Source organism: Lucilia sericata, unplaced genomic scaffold, assembly GCF_015586225.1.
Source record: "Lucilia sericata isolate MDLA Ls3-8-SP2 unplaced genomic scaffold, ASM1558622v1 Contig000467F_arrow, whole genome shotgun sequence".
NCBI lineage: Eukaryota > Metazoa > Arthropoda > Insecta > Diptera > Calliphoridae > Lucilia > Lucilia sericata.
Window position 1 is genome coordinate 182,086 of NW_023994482.1, and position 20,234 is coordinate 202,319.

At 33.4% G+C, this 20,234-nt stretch overlaps 1 protein-coding gene across 2 annotated transcripts in view; it reads left to right on the top strand.

Annotated features, from left to right (window-relative positions):
* LOC119605237 (ras-related protein Rab-44) overlaps positions 1 to 20,234 on the top strand; it is a 41,600-nt gene that overhangs the window by 15,030 nt on the left and 6,336 nt on the right. Inside the window, exon 1 of one of the 2 annotated variants that reach the window (XM_037958215.1) lies at positions 10,495 to 12,937. The exons of the other annotated variant lie outside the window; for it this stretch is intronic. Within the exon in view, the coding sequence (XP_037814143.1) occupies positions 10,934 to 12,937 (2,004 nt within the window). The 5' untranslated portion in view covers positions 10,495 to 10,933. Of the gene's footprint in view, positions 1 to 10,494; positions 12,938 to 20,234 lie in introns of those variants that run through there. 2 annotated transcript variants of the gene reach the window in all.

Below are 20,234 nucleotides of genomic sequence, written 5' to 3' on the forward strand. Positions count from 1 at the left end.
TAGAACGTTCATAACTGATATGAAAATAACTCAAAAATAACTTAAGAACTGAGCGTTTTTATATTTCATATAAATTTCCAAGAGTAATTAAAATAAAATATTTGTCATCACTAACAGAAAAAAATACCAAAAAAAAGATAAGATTACAAAGATCCAGTAAACCTATACAAAATGAAATGATGCTTAAATAAAACAAATACAAAGCACTTTAATATAAATACTTTGTTGAAAAAAACGCATATAAAAATTGTTACACTTGCACAATCACGTTCGTTTTTATTTCAATATTTATTTAAAATTCCTTTTAAATCTTGTTTTTTCTTCTTTTGTTTCAATTCTTAATTGCATATTTTTACTATAAACCATACGTTTTTATATGGATTTTATTTGTTTTCTACTCCCTTTTACTTTTACTTTAGGTTTATGTCAAAGGAGAAAAAAAAACAACCATTAAGTTTTATTTATCATAAATTCAAAGTATTGCAAGTTGCAAGCAACTACCACTTTTAGAAGAAATGTTTGTAGTAAAAAAATGCATTTATGTACCATAAAATCATACTCGTAACTTAAAAGTAGGTTAAAATACGTAAGAAATATTACACTCAACGAAAAGTGTTGGTAAATGACACGTATGTATGTTGCAATTATTTACTTTATGAGGGAGAATTTTCCCAAATTAAATTCATCACCTCTATTTGTCATCATTGAATGCACTTAACTCCAACGTAGTAAGTTGGAATTGAGTTCTATGTTACATGTCAGTGGCCAAATTACTACATACCAAAACAATTACTTTTTGCGATTCTGATCATGAAGACAACATTTTTTTGGCTTCATATGTTCACAATATTTGTTCTTTGTGAGAAGAGCAACAACATTCCCTCAGAGAGTAAATCATCTAGTTTAGCCAGAAAACGATTTTTGGTGCGAAATAAATGTGATTACAGATTTCAATGCTTTTTTCCCTGGGGCCTCTAGTTTAGCCAGAATATGGACTTTTATGTTTTCACTCAAAAATCGATTTTTGGTAGGAAACAAAAGTGATCACAGATTTTAAAGTTTTTTGCCCTGGGGCCTCTAGTTTAGCCAGAAAATGGACTTTTATGTTTTCACTAAAAAATCAATTTTTGGTAGGAAATAAAAGTGATCATAGATTTCAATGCTTTTTGTCCTGAGGCCTCTAGTTTAGCCAGAAAATGGACTTTTATGTTTTCACTCAAAAATCGATTTTTGGTAGGAAATAAAAGTGATCACAGATTTTAAAGCTTTTTGCCCTGGGGCCTCTAGTTTAGCCAGAAAATGGACTTTTATGTTTTCAGTCAAAAATCGATTTTTGGTAGGAAATAAAAGTGATCACAGATTTTAAAGCTCTTTCCCTGGGGCCTCTAGTCAAAAAATGGACTTTTATGTTTTCACTCAAAAATCGATTTTTACTAGGAAATAAAAGTTATCACAGATTTTAAAGCTTTTTGCCCTGGAGCCTCTAGTTTAGCCAGAAAATGGATTTTTATATTTTCAGTCAAAAATCGATTTTTGGTAGGAAATAAAAGTAATCACAGATTTTAAAGCTTTTTGCCCTGGGCATTTAGTTTAGCCAGAATATGGATTTTTATGTTTTCACTCAAAAATCGATTTTTGGTAGGAAATAAAAGTGATCACAGATTTTAAAGCTTTTTGCCCTGGGGCCTTTAGTTTAGCCAGAAAATGGACTTTTATGTTTTCAGTCAAAAATCGATTTTTGGTAGGAAATAAAAGTGATCACAGATTTTAAAGCTTTTTGCCCTGGGGCCTCTAGTTTAACCAGAAAATGGACTTTTATGTTTTCACTCTAAAATCGATTTTTGGTGAGAAATAAAAGTGATCACAGATTTTCAAGCTTTTCGCCCTGGGGCCTCTAGTTTAGCCAGAAAATGGACTTTTATGTTTTCAGTCAAAAATCGATTTATGGTCGGAAATAAAAGTGATCACAGATTTCAATGCTTTTTGCCCTGGGGCCTCTAGTTTAGCCAGAAAATGGACTTTTATGTTTTCACTCAAAAATCGATTTTTGGTAGGAAATAAAAGTGATCACAGATGTTAAAGCTTTTTGCCCTGGGGCCTTTAGTTTAGCCAAAAAAGGGACTTTTATGTTTTCACTCAAAAATCGATTTTTGGTAGGAAATAAAAGTGATCACAGATTTTAAAACTTTTTGCCCTGGGGCCTTTAGTTTAGCCAGAAAATGGACTTTTATGTTTTCACTCAAAAATCGATTTTTTGTAGGAAATAAAAGTGATCACAGATTTCAATGCTTTTTGCCCTGGGGCCTCTAGTTTAGCCAGAAAATGGACTTTTATGTTTTCACTCAAAAATCGATTTTTGGTAGGAAATAAAAGTGATCACAGATTTTAAAGCTCTTTCCCTGGGGCCCACAGATTTCAAAGCTTTTTGCCCTGGGGCCTCTAGTTTAGCCAGAAAATGGACTTTTATGTTTTCACTCAAAAATCGATTTTTACTAGGAAATAAAAGTTATCACAGATTTTAAAGCTTTTTGCCCTGGAGCCTCTAGTTTAGCCAGAAAATGGATTTTTATATTTTCAGTCAAAAATCGATTTTTGGTAGGAAATAAAAGTAATCACAGATTTTAAAGCTTTTTGCCCTGGGCATTTAGTTTAGCCAGAATATGGACTTTTATGTTTTCACTCAAAAATCGATTTTTGGTAGGAAATAAAAGTGATCACAGATTTTAAAGCTTTTTGCCCTGGGGCCTTTAGTTTAGCCAGAAAATGGACTTTTATGTTTTCAGTCAAAAATCGATTTTTGGTAGGAAATAAAAGTGATCACAGATTTTAAAGCTTTTTGCCCTGGGGCCTCTAGTTTAACCAGAAAATGGACTTTTATGTTTTCACTCTAAAATCGATTTTTGGTGAGAAATAAAAGTGATCACAGATTTTCAAGCTTTTCGCCCTGGGGCCTCTAGTTTAGCCAGAAAATGGACTTTTATGTTTTCAGTCAAAAATCGATTTATGGTCGGAAATAAAAGTGATCACAGATTTAAATGCTTTTTGCCCTAGGGCCTCTAGTTTAGCCAGAAAATGGACTTTTATGTTTTCACTCAAAAATCGACTTTTGGTGAAAAATAAAAGTGAACAGATTTTAAAGCTTTTTGGTGAGAAATAGAAGTGATCACATATTTTAAAGCTTTTTGTCCTGGGGCCTCTAGTTTAGCTAGAAAATGGACTTTTATGTTTTCAGTCAAAAATCGATTTTTGGTAGGAAATAAAAGTGATCACAGATTTTAAAGCTTTTTGTCCTGGGGCCTCTAGTTTAGCCAGAAAATGGACTTTTATGTTTTCACTCAAAAATAAATTTTAGGTGAGAAATAAAGTGATCACAGATTTCAATGCTTTTTGCCCCGGGGCCTCTAGTTTATCCAAAAAATGGACTTTACGTTTTCACTCAAAAATTGATTGTTGGTAGGAAATAGAAGTGATCACAGATTTATAAAGTGGTATAAATCTGTGATAAAAGTGATCACAGATTTTAAAGCTTTTTGTCCTGGGGCCTCTAGTTTAGCCAGAAAATGGACTTTTATGTTTTCACTCAAAAATCAATTTTAGGTGAGAAATAAAGTGATCACAGATTTCAATGCTTTTTGCCCTGGGGCCTCTAGTTTAGCCAGAAAATGGACTTTTATGTTTTCACTCAAAAATTGATTTTTGGTAGGAAATAAAAGTGATCACAGATTTTAAAGCTTTTTGCCCCGGGGCCTCTAGTTTAGCCAGAAAATGGTCTTTTACGTTTTCACTCAAAAATCTATTTTTGGTAGGAAATAAAAGTGATCACAGATTTTAAAGCTTTTTGCCCTGGGGCCTCTAGTTTAGCCAGAAAATGGATTTTTATGTTTTCAGTCAAAAATCGATTTTTGGTGAGAAATAGAAGTGATCACAAATTTCAAAGCTTTTTGCCCTGGGGCCTCTAGTTTAACCAGAAAATGGACTTTTATGTTTTCACTCAAAAATCGATTTTTGGTAGGAAATAAAAGTAATCACAGATTTTAAAGCTTTTTACCCTGGGGCCTCTAGTTTGGTCTTTTACGTTTTCACTCAAAAATCGATTTTTGGTAGGAAATAAAAGTGATCACAGATTTTAAAGCTTTTTGCCCAGGGGCCTCTAGTTTAGCCAGAAAATGGATTTTTATGTTTTCAGTCAAAAATCGATTTTTGGTGAGAAATAAAAGTGATCACAGATTTCAAAGCTTTTTGCCCTGGGGTCTTCAGTTTAGCCAGAAAATGGACTTTTATGTTTTCACTCAAAAATCGATTTTTGGTAGGAAATAAAACTGATCACAGATTTCAATGCTGGGGCCTCTAAATAAAAAATAAATTTTTGGTGACAAATAAAAGTGATCACAGATTTCAATGCGTTTTGCCCTGATGCCTCTAGTTTAGCCAGAAAATGGACTCAAAAATCGATTTTTGGTAGGAAATAAATTCCGAAAGGTTTGCAAGACATTTTTCAAAAATAACACCGAGGCCCCAAATCTTTGGGGCCTATAACTATAAAAGTGCATGACTTTGGGCAAAACTGGAAGACACGGGTCTTCTTATTTTTGGTCTTTTATCATATAGTGGTGTCTGTGTCTGATGCACTGTGTCACCAATTACTAATTCATGTAAAGCCATCAAAAATTTTTTGTAATTTAAATTTCTTTTTGTTTTACTAATTTAAGGACAACATTTTCGTGAGGGTTCTGAAATAGATAGCATTTGAATAATAAAGTGAGGAAATAAGCTGTTGAAGTACAAACACGTGTATATATGTGATTTGCATTATATTAAATATTTAGTTAAGAATATTCCATAATGCAACTACGTTCATAACAAAAAGCTACGTGCCATTTTCTTAAAATTCCTAGATCCTTTATAAATATGGGTCATTAAAATGAGTTAAATGCAGATGTATGCTTTTTAATAACACACAACCAAATTAAAATTTAATTAAAAGAATATAAATTATGTTTAAATACATGACCCTAGGGATAAATTATTTGAATAAAGATACATATTACATTACATATCGATGTGTAATCCAAAATATCCAATGCTTTGAGTCCATGAATATAATTTTAAAAATATCTAGTATAGTAATTATTTTCTTGATAATTGAATATTTGCAACATTAACTAAAAATGTTATATATTCTAATCAAGTTTACGTGGAAAATATGTTTAGTTGTTATAGTAAATATTTTTAAGGAAATATACAAATGTTATTCGCAAAGATAAATATGATACATTTAACTATTTGCGGTTAATGATTTTATTGATTTAGAAATCAACTAGTACGAGCATTTCGTCATTGTTAATAAATATAAATGAATATATTATATGGAAAAGGGCATTAGTCACATATTTTTGTAATGTACAACTTTTTGGCGCCATTTTATATTTAGGATTTTTATATATTTTCTGTAAAAAGGGCATAAGTTTTACTATTATTGGGTCTGTAGGAAAAGGTCACGAATTTGGTCCTAATAAATTTTTGTAAAACTAACAATATTTGAAAAAATAAAACAACATTTTTAGAAATAGACTCTTTTGAAATAATGGACTTATGCCCTTTTCGAATTACCTACATATAAGTATGTAGTATGTATGGATATTGATGCATTAACATTACACTTACTGATTTAGAATTATTTAAAACCCATCAAGTGCGTGTGAGAAATATTTTTTTGCATGAGTGATTAATGATTTACTTTTTGGAATTCTTCTTGTCCAATACTGGTTCTAACTGATTCTAAGATTAAAATGCAGTACCTTATGAACATTTGATATGCTTGTTTGAATGGCCAAGAAGCTAAACAGGTTAACTATAGTTGGAAGGTATATTATTTGATGCTTTTTAACCTAAGTATTTGGTGTAGTTTGGTATAATAGGCATATTGAGGGGCTATATTCAAGAGTCTCTATCTTAAAAAACAAAAGTATTCAGGAGATCAAGTAATGGATAAATTTCAATATAGAAATTTATATCACGGATGTGGAATTGTTTGCTGAGTCCAAATTTTTTAATTGTATATATAGACGCCATTTAAGTGAGACCTGACAAATGACATGGGCAAACTGTTTAAATCACTGAGAAGATGACAAGTAAACAGAATACCTTTACAATAACAACAGAGTATAAGAACGATACTTTGGTTACGGATGAGAAACAACAGTACGATATTTGGAAATGAAACTTCGAGAGAACTATGAACGTTATTAACAGAAAACGTTAAAGCTATTCCAGAGAAGACTACTGATGGTAATATTTATAAGTTTATGGGACCGTGAGATCACAGAAGTTAAACTATGGCTAGCTTCAGCCATCACAGGCTTGCAGCAGCTGGCTTCAGCCCTCACAGATCCAATACTTTAAAAATGATTCATAGGCTTGCAGCAGACTATGAATCGTTAGCTCATACCAGTTTAATCTATGGCTGGCTTCAGCCCTCACATATAGAATATTTTAAAGCTGATACTGAATCTTACAGTAGGCTACTTAAGATAAGATATATATTGCGATAATACCTGTTTAATCTGTAACTGGCTTCAGTTCTTACAGATCGAGCTTAGACCATTTTAATACGATCAGCATTAGTACTAAGCAATCTGTCGAATTCTATAGACAAGACCATCAATAGACTGAAGACAAGACTACCGACAAGACTATCGAAAATACTATAGGCAAGACTACAGACACGACTATAGACAAGACTTTCGACAAGATTATAGACAAGACTATAGTCAAGATTATCAAGAATACTATACATAAGACTAACGACAAGACTATAGATAAGACTATAGACATGACTTTAGACAAGTCTATTGACAAGACTGTAAACAATACTATGGGGAAGACTATAAACAATACTATGGACAAGACTATCGACAACACTATAGTCAAGACTATTGACACGACTATAGACAAGACTAACGACAAGAATATAGATAAGACTATAGACATGACTATAGACAAGACTATCGACAAGATTATAGACAATACTATAGAAAAGACTATGGACAAGACTATAGACAAGACTATAAACAATACTATGGCCAAGACTATCGACAAGGTTATAGTCGTTCCCATGACAATTGTCAACTCAGCAACAGCTGTATCAACCGGAAGTTTTTTCCCCAGGGAAGTACGTCCAGTCACAGCCAATCTCTTACAACAACAACAAGACTGAAGTCAAGACTATGGACAATACTATATACAAGACTAACGACAAGACTATAGACATGACTGTAGACAAGACTATCTACAAGACTATAGACAAGACTTACGGCAAGACTATAGATAAGACTATAGACATGACTATAGACAAGACTATAGACAATACTATAGACAAGACTATGGACAAGTCCATAGACAAGACTATAGAAAAGACTATAAACAATACTATGGACAAGACTATAGACTATCGGCAATACTATATACACTATATATGACATTTATGGATTTCTAAAAGGTGTTCGAAGCAGTTAGACCAAGCAGTCACCTTGGGAAAACATATTTTCCAATTAATGAACTTCGTCTTTTTCCAATATTTAAATTGTCGATTTTTGGAACATTTTTCATAGAAACTTTATCTAAACAATATTTTCGCAAGTTAAATGTGAACCGATTTTTTCATACTTTTTAATATAATTTCCGGATGCATAAAGCCCTTAAATAAGTTTTATTACGATTTTTGCAAAACCTACATTGCAACTGTAATTTGAGGAACAATTGCACGGGGCTAGGTGAAATCGGGGACCAATATGACTCATAAACAGATGTATGTAGATCATAGTGGAACTTTAGAGTGGCCCAGAAAATATGCGATACAAGAGAAATCCATCTTTTTTATACAAATTATTTTCATTTATTTAACCATAACTGTAAGGCCCCACAACTGTCGACATAAATGTACATATCTATAATTATCATATATATTTTTTTGACATCACATAAATATGCGTTGTTAAATCTAGTCAAGCATAAAAGGTAACGGATCTGGTTAACCATCGATTAATAACTTAAATTACATTAAGTAATATTCCCTACCGTTGTTATTGATATTTATTTTCATATGAAAAGCAAGCGAAGAAGTTTTCCTTCCCTGCAGCATCAATATCACTTAAAAATTGTATTGACTATTGACTTCTATATTTAGTGATGATGATTAAAATTGAAATCATAATTTTTAACTAAAGCATCACTTGTACTGGTTTGTCATTTGTATATTAAATCAATACATTTGATTGTTTTTATATTTATTCATTTTATATTTTATATTTTATTCATTTGCAAATATCTTAAGATTTTGTTCATTCAATTGGAATGTCAGGGTTTTGATTTAGTTTGTATTTATTTTTTTTTCTAATCTTAATCACTAAATATTTGTGTGAAATAATAAAACTGACCATTGTTGTGTGAAATATAAAGACAATATTTATTATTTATTAATCAGTGGTAATTATTTTAAAATAATTTTTAAGATAGTGCATTGCAAAAGTAGTGTTTAGAATGATTAGGATTGAACTTGGACTGGTAGGATTAAACTTGTACTTATAGAGTACATTGATTAGAAATGTCAAAATATGAGCGCAGTATGACAGTTCGTTTGACAGTTAACCCTTTCGGAAATTAACCTAAGTTCTTTGCATCAAACCGCAACCACAACATAGAGACATATTTGGTAGTCCAAAGGACGAACTCCATTAAGTTGAAAACAGTTGTTTCCATACCATAGGAGAAACACTGTGATAAGTTAGGTATAAACTGAAGAAATTCATGCATAAAAGACCAAGATAATCCCATTCAACAGACATCATCCATTCAACAAGGACGTTACCTATTTTTTGCAATATCAACTCATTTTTCTCCGTATTGTTCCACCTTTATTCCATCCGTGGTAGTATCTGTTGAGTTGGCAATAACACCGGAAACTTATCCCGAAGTAATAACTAGTTTTAACATTCACTTTCCGCTTTTCTTTCAACATGGCTTTCAAATGACGTGAACCCCGAAGGGACGTCACAAGTAACTAGCACAGGACTGTCATCTCTCGTCCTTTTAATAGTCACTGTAGACCAGAGGTACACCTGGAAACACTTCTATAACCAGGGATTGCATTAACATCAAGATATTGACGGTTCAGCAAGATAACATGCCCCGGGAGATATGGACTGATAAAACTCAGAATGCTGGACGTTAGTAACTATCCAATGATGTCACTTTTTCAGTCGCAGTAGTAACTAAAGACGACTCAGCACCGACCCCTTTTCTAACTTGTAAAGAACACACAGGTGACAATTACAGTACTGTTTCCGGTCCAAGTACTAATCAATATCAGACCAACAGATTCCGTAATATCCACAATCACACTGATAGAATGGTCTCTGCTGATTCGACAACAACAACTATAGACGTATTTGATGGACCGAACACGATCTCCATCAATAAGATAAGATTTCGCTCTTGCTCACAGAGGGCATACTGCTGTATGTCTGATAGAAACAGAGTAAACTCTGGACATACCATGACAAGGAAGGAAATTTTATCGATAACACATCAATAGGAATACCGTACATCCATCACTATTCAATCCAACGTATTATTTTGAGAAATTCCACGGACCCCAATATCCTGGTGAAGTGAACTCAAGTTTTACGCACAGTAAAATACATGGAGCTATAAGGGGAATCATTCCAAAGCTTTGAATTAAAGGGAGACAGCATGGTTTATCTGAGAACTTTATATATATAAGGATATCAGTTGGTCAATATTAAAGCATGATATTTAGGGATATTTCGACTCTTATATAAATAATTATATATAAAATGTGCGAAAATCTACACTAATCTAAATTTCACATTTAACATTTTAAATGTGAACCTATCAGAAGTCTCAACTTCTAATAGTTGAAAGTTTTCCACTTCCTACTTGTATACTTTTCAAATACTTAATCTTCTTATAAAAAAAATCCAGACTGAATTATCTGTAGTCAACATGTGTCAACATTTACTTGCATATTCATACATGTCTATGCACTTGTTGCGAGCACTGTACATTGACCGCAATCAATTTTGAGCAGAACTCAAATTTCCACCTCAAATTGTACTCATTTGGTGTGATGGTTGTTGGTCCCTTTAACTTAGACCAGACTAGAATAGATAGAATTGGTTTGATTTGACTTGAGGTGTCTACATAGTAGTATAGTGTGTATGAGTGTGTAAACATAGTACATATTGTAATCTAAAACCCTTATTCACAACAAATTGCAAATACTACATGGACTGACTACTGAAACACATTGTTTGTTTGTCGTTCGTGGTTGGTTTGGCCCTCAAATGTATAAAGCAGATGACGACGTTTGTGTTTTGATATATTTTATTTTTTTTTTTTTGCTGCTGAATGAAAACTTAAAAACAAAAACAACAAAAAAAATTTATAAAAAGCCTACAAATACCTAGAAGAGAATAGTTATGTTCAAATTGGCGTTGTAAACGGTGGTGATTTAAATACGATTAAATAACGGACAAATATTTACAGTTAATTACTGTTGGCAGCAACAATAACCGGTTAAAAAAGCTCCGCCCGCAAACAAGGATATAACATTTTAAGAAACGTATTATAATGAGTGAAAATGGTCCAGGATGTTGGAAAAATAATTATAATAACTAATAATGGAATTTTATACAAGAATTTGTAAATGTTTTTTTATGAATTTAAGTTTGTGTTCTATTTAAAATAATTGCATTAAAGAAACCTTACAAGTGCTTTTAGTGAAATCAAGAAAATCTTTTGCTATAATTTATGTTAAATCAATTGAAATCTTGTTGTACAAAACCCTTCGTCCTTCACGTCCTCTTTAAAATTCCCCTCATTCCTTTCACTCGTGCTAAAAATTTATAATAATATGCAAAATATTGACCCGGGCGAAAATAACGATACTTTAAACAAGTTTGAAAACTTGCAACTAACACAACCCACTTCACTAGAAAGTTTGACTTGTGAACAACATCAACTTTTAGAGGATAGTTCTAAAGCTGAAAGTTCTCGTACCATACAGTCTGATCCGGAGGAGACTCAAGCTAAAACCAAAACTCGTTCACGTTTTTCCTCTGCTCTGAAAAAACTATCACGTTCTACACGCAAAAAGGAGAAACCAAATATTAAAGGTTCTTCCACAGCTACCGAATCTTCAGAACAGATTATTTCAAGTGGAGCTGAAGATTTACCCGAATCTAATCTGTCAGCAGATGACGATAAGAAATCAAAGAAAAAGAAGAAATCTGGTAAATCTCTATTTGGACTAAAAAAGTCCAAGGTAGCGGCTAAACAAGATCCTGAAGCAAAACAAAACTTTGAAGAACAAGAAACTGCAAAACTTTTAGAGCCGATTTTTCAGGACAATGAAAATGAAGTAGTTATTACTACAGAACGTCTAACACCTTTGAACTCTAGAAGTAAAGTTCAAATTACAATCAAATCGAAGAAAATCGAAACCGTGGCTTCACAAGAACAACTAAATAAAAACCCATCTACTCCAAAATCATCACCAACGCCGTCCCCAACCAATAATACCAAAACCTTAGATGATAATAAACCTAAGACCACAGATACCGTGACGAAATCATCTGATGAAACATTAGATAAAAGTAAAAAACTCAAACCTAAACATACAACTCAAACGACGCAGAAACTCTCAACAACAACAGCAACAGCACAATCTAAAAGTAAACAGCAAGAAGAGATAACAATCACTCAAAGTTCTAAAGATACGCCACCCAAAGAGAGAGCACCCACTAAGCCATCACGCTTAACAACGACAACAAATACGAGTACGACAACATCTACACCGACCAGTCAAACGAGTACAAGCAGTGGTGCAATACGCAAAACAGCTACCACAACTAGAGCAGCTATTAAACTAGTAACGGGTGCAAAATCCAAACAGAAATCGTCGTCTTCGAAGACCGCAAAAGGATCCAGCACAGCTGCCAACACGTCAGCAGCAGCCGCAACAGATAAAACTGTAGCCGCAACAAAAAAGGAAACAGAATTAATGATAAATCCACAAAGAGGTCATAGACTTCCAAGACCTACCTCAACAATAACACCACCACCAAATACTGTTAAGGAACCCCAACTTGTGGAAGCAGCAGTTGTTGAGCCAACAACAGCAACAGCCACACATGCAACTCAAGCCATAGATCATACATCACTGCCAACGAATTCATCAATTCAAAAACAACTACAACCAACAACACCCGACAGTCTGACTACTTGTAAAAGTTTACCACAAACATCAGCTGAAATTCAATCTTCTTCAACTAACGCTTCATTGGCAACACCGCCGACGCCACCGATTTCAATCACAACAACATCTGCCACCGACGACATTACCACTGTTAGACAGCAGCAACAGGAAAATATACAAACATCTCCCATTGACAATTCGAATTCAGTTCAATTGAAAACCTTTCTACAAGCAGACGATCACATCTCATTAGCGGAAAGTGTTAAACCAGGTGATTATTCTGGTGACACGCATTACGATTCTCTTGAAGCAATCAAGGAACCCGTTACCGTACATTTCGCCGTAGGCAGTCCAGTTAGAGCTCCTTTCCAACAGTCCTTATTTGAGTTTAACGTTCAGGAACCGGCCAATCTTTCGGAAAAATACATTGACGACAAAGATACATCCCTGGCAGAGGCAAATCGTCGTCGCATACACTATATATCACAGTCGAGTATATACGACGAATTGAATTCGTTGGAATTGAAACGTTCGCATTATCGTTATCAATCGGGTGTTAGTGATTTATCCTTGGATACGGACGAAAACCAAGTTTCACTTGAAGAGTTACAACAGATGCCAGCTTTTGGTGATTTAACTATGGATCAAGATATGGAACCGGTAAGAATATGTTTGCATATATTAGAAACCGTTAATGAAATAGTGTGGGTATTCGGTAAAACGTGTTTAAACTAAGCGGAGTATTGAATTCCAAAAAGAGATATCTATGTATGTCTCTTAACCTGTTTAAATAATTAACTTAAATTATGGGAGTACTTGGTCTATAACAATCCAGTTGTTATGGACCATGTAGTTTTCAAAAAATGAACATGGTCCTTGTCTGGATTACTTAGGACTACTAAACGTCTCATGTACTCCAATAATGTTTGTAGGGATGAATCATGAACTGCAAACAATTTTTGCATGTTTTGGGATTAATCTCACGTAAGGTATATTTGGATCATGTAGACCTTAACTAAGACATCGTTACCTCAAAAGGAGCATGAGTTTTTATTAGTTTTGGACTAACCCAAGTGCTTTGGGGACTGCTCTTTACACACGTGTAGTCTAAATTTTTGCCGAGAAGTGAAGTAAAATTTTAAGGAAATAATTAAAATTGATTAAGTTGTTCATTGCGTCCATAATATTTGAGATACGACCTTTATCCTTTGGTCCAGCTCACCAAATATTAGCAAAAAGAAACAGATTTTGAGAAACATATGTATTATTAAATTGAACTAAACTTGTATTTTAGTTCAAAACATTCCAACGAAAACTTTACCTAAATCTAAACTGAAAAAAGTGACATTTTACTTTTCTATAAAAAAAGGAGCTAAGACCAATTATGAATGTATCCTAAGTTATATGCGTTTTAGTTATTTTCGATAGAAGACATTATATGGGAGATATAGACAATCATAGTCCAATTCTACAAAAGTTTCACAACAAGATTTTTGTATACACAAAAATCCTTCCTTTTCGAAAAGGAACCTTTTATGGAAGCTATACCAATTATGGACCCATCATCAAAAACAGTTGGATCAAATTGTGTGTTAATATCATAACGTTATTAAAGTTTACGTGATTTTCGGAGAGTGATCTTATGTGGAAGCTATTCTCGATTATGGACTGAAAGAATTTTACTCGCATAAGTAAAATTTTGTAAAAGGATGTTATTAACAATAAATCTATTTTTCGGGAATATATATACATTTTTGTGGAAGGTATGAGAATTTTTGGACCGATTTCACCAATTTTCAATAACTGACAAATGAAATTGAAATGAAATTCTTTCAAAATATTTAATCGGTCCAAATAGTTATGAATCAAAATTTTAAATATCGATATTTTACACAAACATCAACAGCTTAAATGAAATAATAAGAACGATGGGAGAATCCATGTGAAAGCGGACAGCAGTCGGATTTACCATCTCCGATTTAAATGAAACTTACCACACATATAATATATATAATATGTTCCACATATCATTGACTTTTTGAGTGGAATCTCATTCCAATGTAAAAATATCGCGATTTGAAAATTGAAAAATATGTTAAAATTTCCTAAAAGTACATACACATAATTGCCCGTAACTCTGAAACTACTTAAAGTCCAACATAATTTTTGATTTCATATTAAGGCCAAAGATATTGTCTTTAAAATCGTGTAAACAGAATATTTCACTTCCAAAAGGTTAAAGGTCAATTTTCATAGTGTATAATAATTCAATGTCAAATAGGTCAGACAGCCCCGTGTTAAACATTATAAAAATACATGGTATGAGAATACCTAAACTCTCTTCTATATTTAAGTGAAAACTTTTCGATGGAGACTCGTGTAGTTCAGGAGTTATTAACCAAAACGTAATTTAAAACCAGTTTTTTATACAAGATCGTATGAAAAATTAAACAAACAGAAAAAATACAGATTAGAATCAATTTCAATTTATATGGTAAATTACATTGTATCTCATAAACCGATTTAAATGAAATGTGCAAGAAAATTATGAAGGACGATCAGGCCTTACTGGAGGTATCCTTTGTCATCACAATATTAAAATAAAAGGTGGAAAACAGCGTTTAAGAAGTTAACTCTTCGACTTCAAAAATTATTTTAAAGCTTCTATCATCTATAAATGAGATCAAATTTAACTGATCATAAACTTTTCGTAATCTATACAACACAGTAAAGCTATATCCATATTGCAATACTAATTAAATTTAAGGGTTTAAGAGATATAATTTAAATAAAGTAGTAAACAAAAGTTAAACAATTAAACTAAAATAATTTTTCAATTTTACTTATAACTTAGTACTACCATTAAGTTTTATAATACCCGTAATGTCTACTATAAGAAAAATTTAACTTCAGCCAAATCGGTCCTTATTTGCAGATTTGTGAAGCTTTAATATTTTTTTATAATCGAAGTACTCTCATTAAACACCACGTACCTCACCTTGTATTTTAACACGGCGGTAACAAGGTAATTTTTCAGTAAGGTTAAATCGTTCTTAATAATTTTCTTGTATATATTATTTAAATTGGTCCTGCAGTTTAAGAGATACATAGCATTTTCCATATAAATTGAATTGATTCCACTTTGTATTTTTTTCTGTTTGATTAATTTTTCATGCGATTTTGTATTAAAAAAACTTGCTTTAAATGACGTTTTGGTTAATAACTCCTGAACTACACGAGTCTCCATCGAAAAAATTTCACTAAAATATAGAAGAGAGTATAGGTATCCTCATACCATGTCCTTTTATAATTTTTAATACGGGGCTGTCTGATATATTTGGAATTGAAAAATACACTATAAAAATTGACCCTTAACCTTTTGGAAGTAAAATATTTTATTTACACGATTTTAAAGACAATATCTTTGGCTTTATAACGAAATCAAAAATTATCCTGTACTTAAAGGAATTTCAAAGTTATGGGCAATTATATGTATTTACTTTTAGACAATTTTAACCTATTTTTAAATTTTCGAGGCACGATATTTTTGGTCTGGAACGGGATTCCGATCAAAAAGTCATTGATTTAGGGAACACTTTCCAACCATAATATATGTGGGAAATTTCATTAAAATCGGAGATGGTAAATCCGAAAATTGCTGTTTTCTGTCCGTTTTGATATGGATTCACTCCGATATTGTATTATGTATTTTGGTAACACCCAAGAGGTATCAATTGTCCTCTTTACTACAAGATCAAGATACTTATGCAATAATGTCTCCTACAAGTATTACAACGAAAATCATCTCTCAAGAACCATTAGTTAATAATACAGTTCAACAAAGTAAGAAATTATAGTCGGGCGAGGCCGACCATATAATACCCTACATCAGTTATAAAAAGAAAATGTGATATATGTAGTTTTCATAATAAAACATTTAAGTTGAATTGTACTTTGCCTCAGATATACTTAAGCCATTTATTTTTGAATAAAATTGTGGACATTTAATTCATATTTTGAAGGGGGCTAGGGTCAAATGAGGCCCTATCTTTATAAAACGAATCAGGATCTTAAATGTTAGTATATACATAACTTGGTTTTGCAGCTTTTTGTCAAGATACGAGTATATTAAACGTAATTATGAACTTAAAAGCCCCATTCGGGGTATTCAGTTGTATGGGGGCTAAGTGAAATAATGGATCGATGTTAACCACTTTCGTCTCTGGTACAATAGAAGATTATGTGACAAATTTCATTGAATTATCTTCAAAATTGCGACCTGTTGTTTGATTACAAGGTTTACAAGCCCTATTCGTTCAGATCTGGACCGATCTTAACCATCAATAGGCTTCGTCCCTGGGACAATAGAATATTATGTACCAAATTGAATTATCTTTAAAATTCGAATCATAAAATGATTCTACGCCGATTGGTATACTTTAAGGTGGGTAGCTATAGGACCAATATTATTGTGCGTTACAAACATCAGCACAAACCCAATATAACCCCCCCACTAAAGTGGTGTAGGATATAAAAAGTCGAAACCCAGAGATCAAAGCATACCTTTTGTATGTTATGTCATTTGAAAACTCGACTTGAAAATATAGGTTTAACATCTGTTTTATCTTATTTCTTTTTCGAGATATCTTGACCTTAAGCTTGAAACTACTATTAATTCTAAGAAAAATCACGGCAAAAACTTCAGCGGATGATATCTCACCAAATTCAAGAGATTTTTAAACAATTAAAAATTTTTTTGATGGGACATGCATATTAGGGTATATATAACCCTAATTTTAGAAAATTTGCCGCTGGGTACTACGTAGTGATAGGGCCCAATTTTAGTTATAACCCTAATGCATATCTATGAGTTTCTTACAATAATGGTTGTATCAATGAAAGAAGCAGATACAACGGAGGTTAAATCTTCATTATAAAGTCGTCAGATTGGGCTTTCAGATGCCATAACAGGTTTTACAAACAAATATGAGTTCGCGCTATTATAACCTCTGAAATATGGCCTAAACGTTAAGGCTTGATATCTTGAAAACCTAATGTGATTGAGAAGTTTAGAGGCCAGATTCAAGTTCAAACCAAATTAATTCTTTAGAAAGGTATACTTTGGTCTCAGGGCTAAGAATAAGATTTAAAGGTGTTGGCCCTCACCTTTAAGGTATTGATAAATTTCAATCTAATTTTACATTAGCTTTACACATGTTACGTCCTTCCTACTTAAAACCTTGGAACGGATAGTCGATAGCATGGTTAAAAGCAGCATACCATACAATGACCTTAAATATAAGCAGCATGCTTATGTAAAGGGACGATCGGTGGAAACCGCTTTAAATGAAGTTGTCCACTACATAGGTGAATCTTTCGATAGCAAACTGTATACACTGGCAGTATGCATTGACATCGAAGGCGCTTTCAATAACGTGCACACTGATACCCTTATCCAATCCCTAGACCAGTTTTATGTTGACCGGGTGCTCCGTAACTGGATCAACTACATGCTAAGGAACAGATGGATAAGCTGCGAGATGTACGATATAACTATAAGGAAAAAGGTATTTCGAGGTATACCACAGGGTGGCATTTTGTCACCTTTACTCTGGGTCACCACGATTAATAGCCTCCTAAGGACCCTAACCGAGAAAGGACTTAGACCTGTCTGCTATGCAGACGATGTCGTAATACTTTTAAAGGGAAAGGATCCAAATTACTTGTGTAGAAGAGCTGAGGAGGCTCTGAATACGGCCTTGAGCTGGGCTCAACCGAGAGGCCTCAATGTTAACCCGGCGAAGACGGAAATCTGTCTTTTCACAAGAAAGACAAAAATTTCTACATATACTGAACCTTGCTTCTTGGGCAAGAAGATACCGGTGACAGACAAAGTTAAGTACTTAGGTGTAATACTTGACCGGAAATTAAAATGGAGACACCACATAGAGGATAGGATCAACAAGGCACATCGGTGCTGGGCGATATGTAGGAGAACCATAGGCATGAAATGGGGTCTTAGTCCTACTATGACAAATTGGCTTTATAAAAGTGTAATTAGACCAATTCTAGCTTATGCTTCAATAATCTGGTGGACTGCTTTGGACAAAAAGTGTAATATCAAATTACTACAGGGAGTTCAGCGTACATGCTGCTTGGGTATAAGTGGTGCCATGTGTACTACTTCAACCAAGGCTCTGGAAACGTTGCTAGATATTCCACCCATTGAAACATATATAAGATATGAGGCGGCGCTTACAGCCGAACGGCTCTTTACTTTAGGCGAACTGGCCAGAAACGGTTATAGGACACGTCATCAATGTATACTGGACACATTGGAAGGTTATACACATTCATCGGACGTGCCTGATCGCATACCAGACACTGAATATGTCGGAAACTTTGAAACGCTAATCCCAGATAGAATGTCTTGGTCAAGCGGAACATTAGAGCAAATACCAGTAGGAATCCGTTGCTACACGGATGGCTCTAAATTAGGGGACAAAGTGGGTCTGGGGTTCTATATTGAAGACCCAGAAACAGAAATATACCACCGTTTACCTAATCATAACACAAGCTTCCAGGCAGAAGTACGAGCAATAACGGAATGTGTAAATTGGATTAGAATAAATATGGCGCCCACAGGGCTTAATATATTTACCGACAGCCAGAAGGCAATTTGTGCGATATCAGGTGATAGAATTAAATCTAAGACCGTATTGGATTGTAAGAAAGCTTTAACTGAATACTCTCCCAGAGGTAAGGTTCACATCATATGGGTACCAGGCCACTCGGGAGTAATCGGCAACGAAAGGGCGAATGCAATAGCTTTAAAGGGAAGGGAGCTCGATGTAGTTAACCTGACAAACGCAAAACCATTCGACGCAACAAAAGCTGAATTAAAAATATGGATGAGAGAATCCCATAAGGCCTCTTGGAATAATGAAACGGTGGGTAGAACCACAAAGATTCTATGGGGTGACCCTGATGAGAGCAAGACGAGAAATCTTCTCAAAATGAGCAAGTCTGAGGTTAGTATGATGGTACGTATTCTCAGTGGACACACAGGATTACGAGCACATCTATACAAAATTGGACGTGCGAATTCAGACGAATGTAGAGCATGTGGAGAGGACAGTGAAACTCTGGAGCACTTTCTTTGCCATTGTCAGGCATTCGTCGAAGTTAGATCCAAGTATCTTGGAAGTGATGTTATTCCGGAAATAACATTCTTAACCAACACCGATTGGAAGATTCTTAGGAATTACGTCCAGGAAACTGAGTTTCTGAACATTCAGTAAACAATTTTTTTTTTTTTTTTTTTTCTTGAATTGGAGCGCACAACAGGCCCGATAGTGGCCTAGGTGTATTTCTTCGGATTTGATGTAGTATACATCCTCCTATCAACCTAACCTAACCTAACCTAACACATGTTGTGATAATTTCTACATACAAATGTTGTAAAACAATTATAGCCATGTTTTTTTTTAAATTTAACGTGATATAGACAAGGCGACACTTATTCAGTTTATTCACTCGTACAAGTATATAGTTTTGAATTAAATAAATACTTAATATTAGGAATCAAAAAGCATGTAGCTTTTTTTAAAATACTCAGATCAATTACATATATTCATATTTAAATTATTACAATTATCATTGTACTCATTAACAATACAAATCTATATGTCTTTCTTTTAAATGTTTACAACTCACACAGTATTTCTACATTCTCAAACTATTTCCTTATTGATTTAGTTGTTGTAATAGGGGTTTTGAGTGAAAACTACAAGAGAAATTTGAGTCTGGAAACCTTAAAAATGCTATAGTTGATTTCTTTTCCTGATTTTTAATGTTACTGTCTGTTGCTGCAAATAAATAAATAAATATTTTAAATAGTATCGATGTTTTAATCTAAATTATTATTATTATTTTTAACATGCTTTTTCAATGACTT